At 43.0% G+C, this 12,358-nt stretch overlaps 1 protein-coding gene across 1 annotated transcript in view; it reads right to left on the minus strand.

Annotated features, from left to right (window-relative positions):
- Positions 1-12,358, minus strand: part of DPYD (dihydropyrimidine dehydrogenase) — a 1,077,189-nt gene that overhangs the window by 792,148 nt on the left and 272,683 nt on the right. The window contains exon 4 of the mRNA XM_083157059.1: positions 6,276-6,363. Within this exon, the coding sequence (XP_083013185.1) occupies positions 6,276-6,363 (88 nt within the window). The remainder of the gene's footprint in view (positions 1-6,275; positions 6,364-12,358) is intronic.

Genomic DNA, 12,358 nt, shown 5'->3' on the forward strand with positions numbered 1-12,358 from the left:
ATAGATGAAACTACTTCCGCACAAACAGACGCTGCTGTAAAGACACTTGTACGGTGGCTTTATGCAACAATGGTTCTGTATAAATGTATCAATGAGGGCATCAGCAACATCCAATAATTTGCTCTGTATATGTATGTAATATAAGTGTAACACCCTAGATAGGAAAATCGTTCTACGGCATATCAGAATTTTTACTTTCTCAGCGTTTCATAGTCAACCGTGCCCCATCGCGTCAGGATAAATATAAAAAAAAAAAAAAAATACATTTGTATATTTATCCTGATGACAGGACATAGATGGCACCAAAACAATGAGAAAGAAATGTCTGCATTTATATTGAAGTGATGTGCACTGATCTTATGACACACGGTGCAATGGACACATACAATAAGATGTGCGCTCCTGCGTACATCCCATCGCACAGCACAAAGTATGTGCTGTCTGTACTTTTTGAACTAGATTGCATCACATCTAGTTCAAATTGCAAGGTGCTTTAGTCCATCACATGCGTTTTGAACTAGATGCAATGCAATGGGGTGGGCGGAGGTGAGGCGGGTGGTGGGGCTGACATCTTATGGGCCTGTGCTCTGGACTTGCCACCTAGGCTAAAAGTTGCAAGTCAGCCCCTGAATACACTTGAATCAGTGCCTCAACTAGAACACTTGCTAGATTAATATGAATAGGGTTACAACATCTGTATTGTCTGTTGCACGACTATTGAAAGGGTCGATGACCACGTGTTAAATAATCGTCTAGAGTTTCAGAGCTGAATTAAGGATCATGCAAGCAAAGCTGGATATCTCTTTTTGATACATATTGAATATAAAAAAATCTGTTTGCCACATATTACTGTTTAGGACTTGCACTCAATGGATTTGCACTCTATATTTTAAAGCCATAGACTTATAGTAGATTGAACATACCAGAGATAGGCTGACAGGAAATATAACACCTCTCCGCACGAGACATAAAATTAAAGGTTTCAACCAGTGCAGGCTACAATTTGTATAATTGACCTTTACATTTTTTTTTCAGAATAATTAATGTTTTTTGTCTTTTTTATAATTTAATATAATGAGGTATTGTTTTTTTTGTTGTTGTTATTGATCATCTATTATATTAAACATTCTTCTTCATGTACTGAAATTTTAAACTTTTCAATAGCTTACAGATAGATGGGGCTGCTCTCAGAGCACGCTCCCTTGGCACGATCTGCCATCCGCCAACAGGAGGCACATGAGCGCTAGATGCTCATGCGCCCCATTCTTGGCAATGGGATGCGTAAGTGTCTGAGATGCTTGCGCGTCCCCATCCCACCATCCACCAGCTACAGCAATATGGTTAGCTGGCGGCAAGGGGGAGAGCCAGTAGCAAAGCACATGCTGTAGAGTGTGCTGTGCTGCTGAGCGAGGGAGGGGAGTAATAACACTCCCCCCTCAACTGTTTAATGGGCTTTTTAAAAAAAATTGCTATGGGGGCTATAGGGGCAACGCTATAATACAACTGCCCCCAAGTTTGCTATGCAGTAGATTATACAGAGTTGAAACTGAAATCTGGGACAGTTGTTGCATAAGAATCAGAATCAGCTTTATTGGCCAGGTATACTTGCGTATACTAGGAATTTGATTTGGATTGCTGTGCAACAGCCAATTAGCTACAGTTAAACAGTGACAGATATATAAACACATATAGGTATATGCTAGATGTACTCTGGGGGATATAGACGCAGGGAACACATAAACGCTGAGCTACACAGTGCCTAGGCAGCCATCAGTGGCGTCATTGGTCATTGCAGCAGCCAGTTAGGTTACAATATAAGCAGGGACAGTACAGTTATGACACAGGGAACACATAAATGCTGAGGTACACAGCACCTAGGCAGCCATCAGTGGCGTCATTGGAGCAGCCAGAGGTAACAATATAAGCAGGGACAGTAAAGTTATGACACAGGGAACACATACTAGCTGAGCAGCACAGTGCCTAGGCAGCCATCAGCGGCACCACTGGTTGTTGCAGCAGCCAGGATGGTAACAGTATAAGCAGAGACGGTACAGTTATAGCAGAGACAGTACAGTTATCTCACAGGAGCCATGGGGTTACATAAGGCTGAGTGCACAATTCGTAAACAGCCATTTGCAGCGCCATCTTAAAGGGCTCAACAGGCCATCTTCCTGTAGGGAGAGCCAGCGTGGGTGGTGTGGTGGTGGCAAGGGGGAAGAGTCAATGAGTCCAAGGGAGAGTGAGAGTCAGTGAGGGGGGGCGGCGCCGACACGGAGTTCTCACAGAGCTGGTGCGGGCTACTGCGGGGCCTGCAGGCTGGAAATCATGTGGACCGCCGGGGGGATCCTACCAGCCTCTGAGTGTCGTGCCGGGGCCCTGTGGCCGATGCGCCTCCTGTCCCCCTACTGTCCTGGCCGGGGGAGGGGGGGCACCAAGTGTGCTGGGTCTTCTTCACCATGTCCTGACCTGTGCTGGACCCTCCACAGCACTCATGTCCATGGAGAGAGGGAGCTGAAGGGGATCTTCTTCCTCTGGGGTCCCCTGACCCGATGGTGCTGCTGGGGGCTCTAGCGTTGCCCTTCTTCGGCAGTGTGTTGCTGCGTCCTGCGCTCGGCACTCCTAGTTTTCCCTGCCTTCTCCTCGGTGCTTGCTTCACCAGCCTCCTCCTTTGGCTCACATCCTCTGCCTTCTCCCTCTCCTCCTCTGCCACCACCATGCTGCTCCGGAGGGGATGGTGGAGCTCCATGGAGGGAAGATCAGAGCTCTAAGTGCATGCGACCATCCGTGGCCTCCACTGGAAGTTCCATAAACCGGGCCCTAATGGCTTTATGCACGTCATGCACCAGCTACAGTGGATTATTATACTTTGTTCTTGTAATTCATGGTAACTATGATGACAGTGGGTCTCATTAATGTGCAGTTAAATAAAGCATAGCTGCTGCTTCCTTACAAATAGCACCAATGTCTACATATTGTACGATAATCCAGCAGGAGGCATCTGATAAAATAGACACACCTCCTGCATGCATGTGTGATCCACTGTCATGACTGAGGATGCAGCAACAGATCACTGACACTATTGGCCGGCTAAGTAACTCTGAGGGTATATAAAGTCTAGTCATCGCAGCTTCATTGCTGAGGGTAGGAATTCTCCATCAAAATATGGGCACCCTGGTCTTTGCACTGCTACAAAATAGAGACCACTTGCTCCCCCTCCTTGACCATAAATGGGTACAGTCTTCCAATCATCTGACATCTGCAGCCGCTATTCGAGCTATGACACAGTATCCATTATGCACATGTGCAGAACGTGTCCTATATTGCAACGTTTCCTATATGGTGACTGGATATGAATCAGTCTCAGCAGTGGAATATAATTTTCTCTGCACACAAACACGAGGCATCCCAGCTTTCACATTCCACAATTCTTACTATGATTGCCGTTGAATTGCAAAGTGCCACAGTGCCCCGCAGAGCTATGTATTGAAAAAAAAATTAAGACATCATATATAAAGCAGGTTAATACAAGGTAAAGAAAAGTAATTACATACAGCAGGGACAGTCACAGACTGAGGCAGTAAGACCTATTGAAAGGAGGTGTTCCGGCCCATCAGAAGAGGTGTGCCAAGCAGTGTTTGACTGGGACAGTGTTAGGGAGCCCATGTTTAGGGGTGTGGCAAATCTTCAGAGCACGTGTGAACATCTGCCACATTGGTTTGTCTAACGATTACAGTGTACATGGGCTGGGCATTCTGCTAAAAATGTATATAGTAAAATACTGCTAAAGGTGCCCACACACGCACCGATCCCGGCGTGCGTTGTGGGCTTAACTAGCACACATAGCATCGCATCGTATGCCTTGTGCATACGATGTGCATGCGATGCGATGATATGCTAGAAAAAGCTTGTACAAAAAGTATGTGCAGCACATACTTTTTGTACTGTGCGATGAGGTGCCGCGGGAGCGCGCACCCCATCGTACAGCATTGCACCGCCGGGATCGGTGCGTGTGTGGGCACCTTAAGGCAGATTAATAAGAGCAATGCACTGTACAAAATACAACACAGTCCTGTGTAGTATAATGTCACCTGTATCATGTCTGGAATCTGGTCCCTAGTGGAGAAGGTGGGCTCCCAGGCAGTGGGGCCCCAACAGGATATTTCCCCCCCTGTATCCCGGTAGGCCAATCTGACCCTGGCAGCAGGTATAAACCTTTGTTTGTGATAGACAGTGAATCTTAGCATTGTCACAATTGTTGATGGCTACAGCAGGGTTATAGGGTAAAAATAATGAATAATTAAGACCTAATTATGTTCAACGAGAGAGGAATTGTAGGGTAAAGATTGGAGAATTGGTAGAAGAGGGTGGGGAGGATGTAGGAGCTGGATATGAAAAGAGTGGGTTGTGAAGTGCACTGGGAAAAATTGTGTTAAGGTTGTAAAATGTAGGGTGAGGGAGAAAAGACAGTTACACATAGATTATAAATTGATTTCAACTGGAGTGTGATGGAAACATACACAAAAGAAATGAGAAATACAGATTGCAGAAAGTGCACACATATAATATGAAGGGATTTGGCAGAAGTAAATAGAATGCGGTTTGTATAAGATTTGAATAAGTAACAAATATGTCATTAAGACAATAATGAATGTTCTAAAAGGTAAAATAGTAAAACCAAAATCAAGAGTTAAGGAAAAACTTGCCGTTGGTTCACTGTTGATCATTCAATAATCAATACTTGTGGGAATGCAGTCTCACATTGTATTTGAATCCATAAAGGGACAATAATGACCTCCAAATATATAAAACAACACATAGGGAATAAAATAAACATGAACAATAACAAAGGGGATAGTTTTCATAGCTACTGTACAGTAAAAATGCTTCCAATCCGATCTATCCCAATGTCTCCCACGACTCATGAGGCAGCTAGTGCATGCACAGAAGGATTCTTGGGGCAGATGTATTAAGCATGGTGAAGTGGAGATAAAGTAGAAGGTGATAACATATAGGGATGGCCAACGACCATTGATGATTTTAAATCATTGATGGTTCATGGCCGATGTCGAATGCTTTTGCCATCGATGGGGGAGAACCAGATGCTTTCCCTCCATCGATGGAACAGCAAAACAATGTTTTTTTTTTGGGGGGGGGGGCGGGTTCAAAGTGCCGGGACACTGAGCATAGCTCCGCCCCCTACACCCACGAAGCCCCACCCCCATGTTTTGATTGGCCCTCAGGCCAATCAATCAAACACAATGGCTGACCATTGATATGTAAAAATATTGATGGTTAGCCATTGCATAGTTTAGCACTAATGATGGCCAGTTGCAGAATTGCCATCGATGGCAAACATCGATGGCAATTGCAACATGGCCATCTCTAATAACACACCAACCAATCAACTCCTAACTGTAATTTTTCATATATAGCTGATTTGCTGGTGCGTTATCACTATACTTGCCGACTTTTTAAAACTCCTCTCCAGGAGGAACACGGAGAGGAGTGAAAGGGGGGCGGAACGAGGCTACGGTTTGGGGGTGGGGTGAGGCTGACATCACTAAGCTTTGTCCCCATGACGGGCAGCTGCTTTAATTCATGGGTCCGTGGATGGGGGTAGGTGCTAAAATGACTCCAAATGATGCAATTTGCATCATTTTAGCCTCACCCCCTCCTCGCGGACCCACAAAATTCAGAATTTTATACCGCGGCGAAGGGGGGAGCAGGGGCTGTGGCGATAATGCGGGAGACTTGCCCACCCTTCCTGGGGGGGCCGGGAGGGGGACCCGATTTTTGGGACCCTCCCGGCCATCAGGGGAGGGTAGGCAAGTATGGTTAACACCTTCTACTTTATCTCTTCACCAGGCTTAATACATCCATGGGTCATAAACAGTCATAAGTCATCACATTGCACAGAACATAGATTTTCATAAGCGCCGCCCTTTGTGATTTAATTGCAATTGTATGTAAATATTGGCGTTGTTAATGCCACTATGCACACGAAAACTGGCAGCATGTATCACAACCAAAATGTGAAGCATCGTACATCCCTTCCAAAAACATATAGCTTTTCTCCATCTTTCCAGAGAAAAGAAATAGTGAAATATAGAGTTTTGGCTGAATCCAACTTTTGTTTTTTCTCATTAGAAATCTAGCATTGTGGATTGTTTAATAAGATTAGTTTCAATAATGTACAGTGAGTATGTATGTGTTTCTGTGTGTTATTTCCCAGTGGACATGTCATAGTGCCTGTTACACACACAAGAACAATTTACCTTGTTTGCAATACTTGTGATAAATGACTTAATATCCAAGTTAGTTGGGCAGCTCTTTTGACAAGGCGCATCTGCACATTTCAGGCACCTGCAAGACAAAAGACGGTGATAAATATTTTACAGGACAAAGCATTTTCTCTGACATTAGATGTATGAAGCCATCAGATTTGAGAGGATGTGAACTCACCAACTGAATTACATGCAACAAATTTGATTGTATACAAAGATCAATAATGGTCTCCATCACAGCCCCCAATAAAACTAAAGCTGGCAAAAAAACACAATCTTTGCAAAGAGAAAGTGCTGCAGAATTTCATCAACCCGAGGATATATTGTTCTGTAATAATGTGTTTTGTTTTGTGCTGCTTCTTTTTTATGGAGTTTTGCTCCTTTTTTCAGAGACCCAGAGTATAAGTCTGTGATTTTACTTTTGGATGGGGTTTTAATAAATAATTTAGTTTCTGAATTTTTTTTTAAATTACTGTTTCTAAATACACAGGAACTTATTCTAATCTGCTCGTTCCCCTGCGTGTTCTCACAGGGGAGCGTCGGCGCATGCCCATATTTCGTAATGCGCACATGTAGCTTCTGGGTGTGAGCGGGCGTGGTGAACTGCTTGTTTGCCATCCTGTTTGCACCTAGCCATGTGGGAGCTGGCGACAGCAAAGGGACGCGCCCATAGAAATGCCCAGCGTCTCATTGGCGTTCCTATAAAAGCGCTGGGCGTTCTTATGCTAATGTGTCCATGACACCAGGGGTAGGCAGATATCAGCTGCCCGCCCTCTTCCCGTACAGGGCACCCGCAGACCTAAGACACCACAGATGTGTCTTAGGTCTGCGAGCACTTGCAAAATTATTTGATGGTTGTTGACAATCGAATGATTTTGTGATGACACATCCTCCGCCATCCCCAGCAAAGACAAGCCCTGCGCTATCTGTATATGCAAAACATTATTTGCATGTGTTCGGGGATATTTGGCAGGAAAAGGGGGGGGGGTAGTGGGGTGGTTGGCAGCTAACGTTTGATTTACATGCAAAGCTGCACATTTTTTAGCTTTGCATGTCAACCAGAATAACCTCCTTGGTTACCAGTGTTGTATGTATAATGGGGGGCCTATAGAGCGCATGCTTCACCCACCACTGGGATGTCCATTGCAACATTTTTCCAGAGATCTGCGCATGAGCAGTAGTGTGGAGTCTGAGCACTAGAGAGCTCAGACCCTGCTATTATCAACAGAGAGGAGGGGCCAGGTGGCGGAAGATGCACACAGGCCTCCTCTCTAAATATGTCCTCTTGGTTACCTTTAATATTACAAGGTTTGCATGCCTTTCTGAAGTTGAGTTAATGACTTGTGTATGCCTTTTTCAGTGTTTAATAAGTACCTAGGTCCTGATTTAGGCCTGTTTGCTAGGCTGCATAAATAGCCACTTTTCACGGGATCTTTTGTCCCAATGTGTCCTGTAAAAAAGGCCTGAATCACACTAGTGTGGTCACCTTTAGGACACATGTCAAAAAAGAGGGCACTAATTCATTAAAATATTTACAATTTATCTTCCATTAAACTTTGCTCTAAAATAGAAATTCATATTTTGGATAATTGAAGTACTGCAAAATTTGTTTTATCATAAATAATTATAATTCATTGTTTTTTTTTTTTTAGTCCCAAGAAAGGGCTAAACCATGGGCTTACAAAAGCCACGAACGGTTATCTATGACTGAGGTTTGCAAATATAATGGATAGACGCTTGGTTTTACAGTAGTTCGACAGATATTTGTGTCTGCCATAGTTGATAAGAGCTATGAATTTATTATTAATAAATCCTATCACAATTTCCCTGTTAACAGACTTTGGGCCAGATTCTCTAAGCTTCAAAAGTGATAAAATAGAGTGTGATAAACAGCCAGCCAATCAGTTCCTGCCTGACATTTTTCAAACACAGTCTGTAAAATGGCAGGTAGGAGCTGATTGGCTGGCTGTTTATCACTCTCCATTTGATCACTTTTGAAGCTTAGAGAATCTGGCCCTTTGCCTTAATCTTTGTTTTCCTCTGGATCTGACTTATTTTATTATCTTTTCTTAGTTACTTGTGTTATGTTTCAAGATATGTTGTATTCTCCTAAGTTTGTAACCCTATTATGTTTCATAACTTTATTTTTCTTGATAGATTTGTATTTGCTTTGTGCTGTATATTTTTGTCTTTACTGTGTATAAATTCACTAAAACAACAAGGACGCACAGCAATATATTTATGAATCAGTAATGCTTAGGTTACGTATTTTCTTGAAACAAACCATACAGGATAATACAAGTAAAGTAGTTGTTGCTCTATAGTGTACTTCAACGGAGACAACACGCATGCAGAATGGGGATTCTTGAGCTATAGTATTCTATTGGACATCTCACGCATGCCCAGTGGTGATTTTGTAAAGCGACATCTGGTGGATGATTACTGGTATTACACTCACTGGTAAGGTCATATGCCATGCTGTGCGCCTAGTTGCACCGCCTTGTTCCCTAGAAGAGGGAGGCTCTATCTGTATATTAATATACACTGATATTTTTTAAGGGTTCAAAAATCTCTTCAATTGCAGAAACATGTACAAATGAGGATGCGTTGAGGATGCCTGTGTTAATTATTCATCATTTATGTTGTAAAGAAAGGACTTTCAACACACAGCCTGTCGAAACATTTTTCTGAGAAACATGGAAAGAACCCTGAAGAACTCAAAATAAATGCAATAGAACAAATCAATATAAACTGGAGAGGAGGGGACCATGTCAGAATCCTAAAACAAAAAGAAACTAAATGGATATATGAACTAAATACTCTGCAACCGAAAGGATTAAATATTGACTTCGAGCTGGCTGCTTTCTTGCAATAACCAGATACCCCCTTTACAAAAACATATACATATCACTGAAAACCTGCATCTTTTCTATAGTAACACCCTACACATGTGCTTGCCGCCAAAAAGATTGTCTTTTTCCGTTTTTAAACAAAGTTTTGAAATAAAGAAAGAAGCAAAAAACGTATAAAAGCTAAGATCACACCAGCATCAGGCATCCTTGACAAAGAGAGCAAGCCTCTCGAAACGCGTTGGAGCAGGGGGACGCACAAGTCCGCACACCGCCGATTCCGGAAGTCATCATACCCGAACTTCCGGTAATCGCGGCATTCTCGCGGAGGTCCAGAACACAGATGGCGTGGAGGAAGAATGGAAAACCAGAAGACCTAGGTAAGCTTAGGAACAGTTAGAGCTGCCGGGGATCTTCACAACTAGTGCTACACATTCGACCACAGCCGGGACCCCCAAAAACTCTCCCAAAAAAAGCCTGATAAGGGCTGTAAACATTTTATCACTAACTTTTTTCTTTCTTTTAGCGGCTAAGCACATTTATTGTTATTTTTATTTTATGCCACGTAACTAAGACACATAAGCGCTTTTTCTTCCAGTGAACCAACCATCGGCTGTACGACCACACACTGAGCCATCCGACTCAATCAGAATAAGGGCCATAGTGCAGATAGTCATCCTTTATTTACCTCACTGACCAGTACTTATAACCTGTCTTGTTCTTTAGAATACTCTGAACTGTAATAATGACTTGCCCTGAACTATAGCACATATTTCTGGAATACAATGCTAGCATGATATACAGTTAAGCTACTTACACTAGAAGGGTTGGATTGAATCACAGGGGCCTAGGAGAACCCTCCCAGTGGACCCCGCTGCCTCTTCTAGTGGATTAGGTTCCAGACTGTAACTATACATACATATGTTAATATCTACTGCACAGAAGTATGGTATATTTTTTGGTTGCTGACCACACTCCACTGGAGACAGGCCACGCCCCAAAGCATGAGCCACTATTACTGCATTGCCCCAGGGGGCTTACATTTCCCAGTCCATCACTGTGCACAAGTTCTGATGTCCAGCCCAATGTAACAATACATTGCATCAGTCTTTCACACCAAATGATCCTCTGTATGAAGGTCTGGTGCATTGTTTCATGATGCATGTAAAACTGCATTGAAGTCATCCAAATGGCCGCAGAGTACATGCAATGGGAAGAGGCAATCAACAATGGCAGTGAGAAACAGATTGGGTATACATACTATACGATGATTGCGCAGGTTGGTCGAAAGTACCAAAATCACATGATATATGGTATATTATGTCCAATTTAAGCACATCAAAAGAGAGCATTTACTATCAAACATGAAGGTTGATTTTTGTAAATGCAATTCTAGGAATATTAATATTACCTTATAAGAAACTTGGTTCCAATTGTACTGTATGTAAGAAATACTGAAATTATATTTAAGGCTCTGCTGTATCTCCAGGCTCTGCTGAAGACACAGTATGGATAATAAACCCCTTTTATATCCGCCAGCTGTTTACGCATTATGCAATAGGGATTTTGAATGAGACGTCATAATGTCTCATTATGAAGACAGATATAGTAAGTAGACAAAGAATGACTGGCCAGTTTCAAAGAAAGACGAAAAGATCAGAACAGAGGAACAAACATAAAAGAAGACAGGTGCATAGAAGCATGTAAGTAAGAAGAAAGTTAAGAGGAGTCTGCAGTAACGTGGCACAATGTATAATAAAAACTCAAGAAAAGAAAACCAAATAAAATACAAGCAATGGAGATTTTAAAAAACGCAATTAAAAAAATTACAAAAATCCAATTAAAATATCACTAGGTGGAAAGGCTGCAATAAAAGAGTCATTGAGAGGAATAAGGCATGCCACTAGAAATATTAAAAAGGATGTAAGAAATATGGATACAAGATTATATAAAGGAAGGATACAAAGGGTGGAAGTTGTGTGAAGACAGAGGGCAGAAGGGATGGGCTTTTGTAATGTATGCTATCTGGGGACAATGGATGGATGGATGGATTGCACCACATGAAAAGGGTGCTGCATGAAGGATAATGGTGGTATCCAATGAGTTGGGAAGGGTCACAGTGCAGCTGTGGGAGAGAGAAGATGAGCAGACTAGTGCCATGTGAAACAGAGTAGAATGATGTAGACAGTTACAGTAAGGTAGGCAAGTGAGTGCCAGGTGGAAAACACAAGGATAGTTGGAGCAAGAATTGCACAATATGGTAGGAAAGAGAGTACATACAGACCTGAGCTACAGTTGGTGGAAAATAATCTGTCAGAGGAGGTCAACTGCCCAGCCAGCATGCCGCAAATCATGCTCCAGTGCTAGGCAGCCAGGGCTGGCAGTGGCAGAATCATACAGTAAGTTATTCTCATGGCTAGACCAGGACTCTGAACCTGCCTCCCATCCAACAACAAGTTATCCAGCTCCTCAGAAGCAGGGAGCTTGTCCTGCAGCAGTTGTCAGCAACTCTCCCACATGCTCCTGCTGCAAGGATCATAATACACCTTTGGAGTCCAGTGAGCAATGGTATACTACTGCTCCTTGAATACTTTGCTTCATTATAGATGGTCCAAGAAAGGTGGCCCCCCACTCTGCCAGGGCCCATAACTCCAGTCCTTGCAGTCCTCCCCTTGGTGGAGCCCTGCTCACATTGTTGATACTTTGTACACTAATAAAACACCCAGAAACACAAAGAGCTTAAGGCCCATACACACTGGGCGCTTTTTGAGCTGAAAGCCACACAAAACACCAAGCATTCTGACTCTGTTGCATCCAAATAGATTTCATTTGGCTACCGAGTCATTTTGCTGCTGACATAAAAACAACAAACATGCCTCTTTATCAAATCACTTCAATATAGATCAAATTTGTTTTGTAAAATATTTCATAAAAACCATTAGAAGTACCTGTGAGGTTTATTGATGAAATGGTAACATATGACTTGCATCATATTATAAACTAGTAAGCCCGCTCAAAGCAAAGGCTTTGAAAGCTGGTCTGCTGCTGTACCTTGTGATTGCACCGCTCTCTCTATTACTTGTGATCAGTATGAATTCCCGGTGGTCGGAATCCCGACGGTAAAAATACAGACGCCGGAATCCCGACTGCCGCAAAGGGGTATGCTCGCCACGAAGTGGGCTCGGTTCCTCGCTACGCTCGGGACACTATTTTATTCTCCCCCTA

The sequence above is a fragment of the Crinia signifera genome, chromosome 8 (genome assembly GCF_055691185.1).
Source record: "Crinia signifera chromosome 8, ASM5569118v1, whole genome shotgun sequence".
Lineage (NCBI taxonomy): Eukaryota > Metazoa > Chordata > Amphibia > Anura > Myobatrachidae > Crinia > Crinia signifera.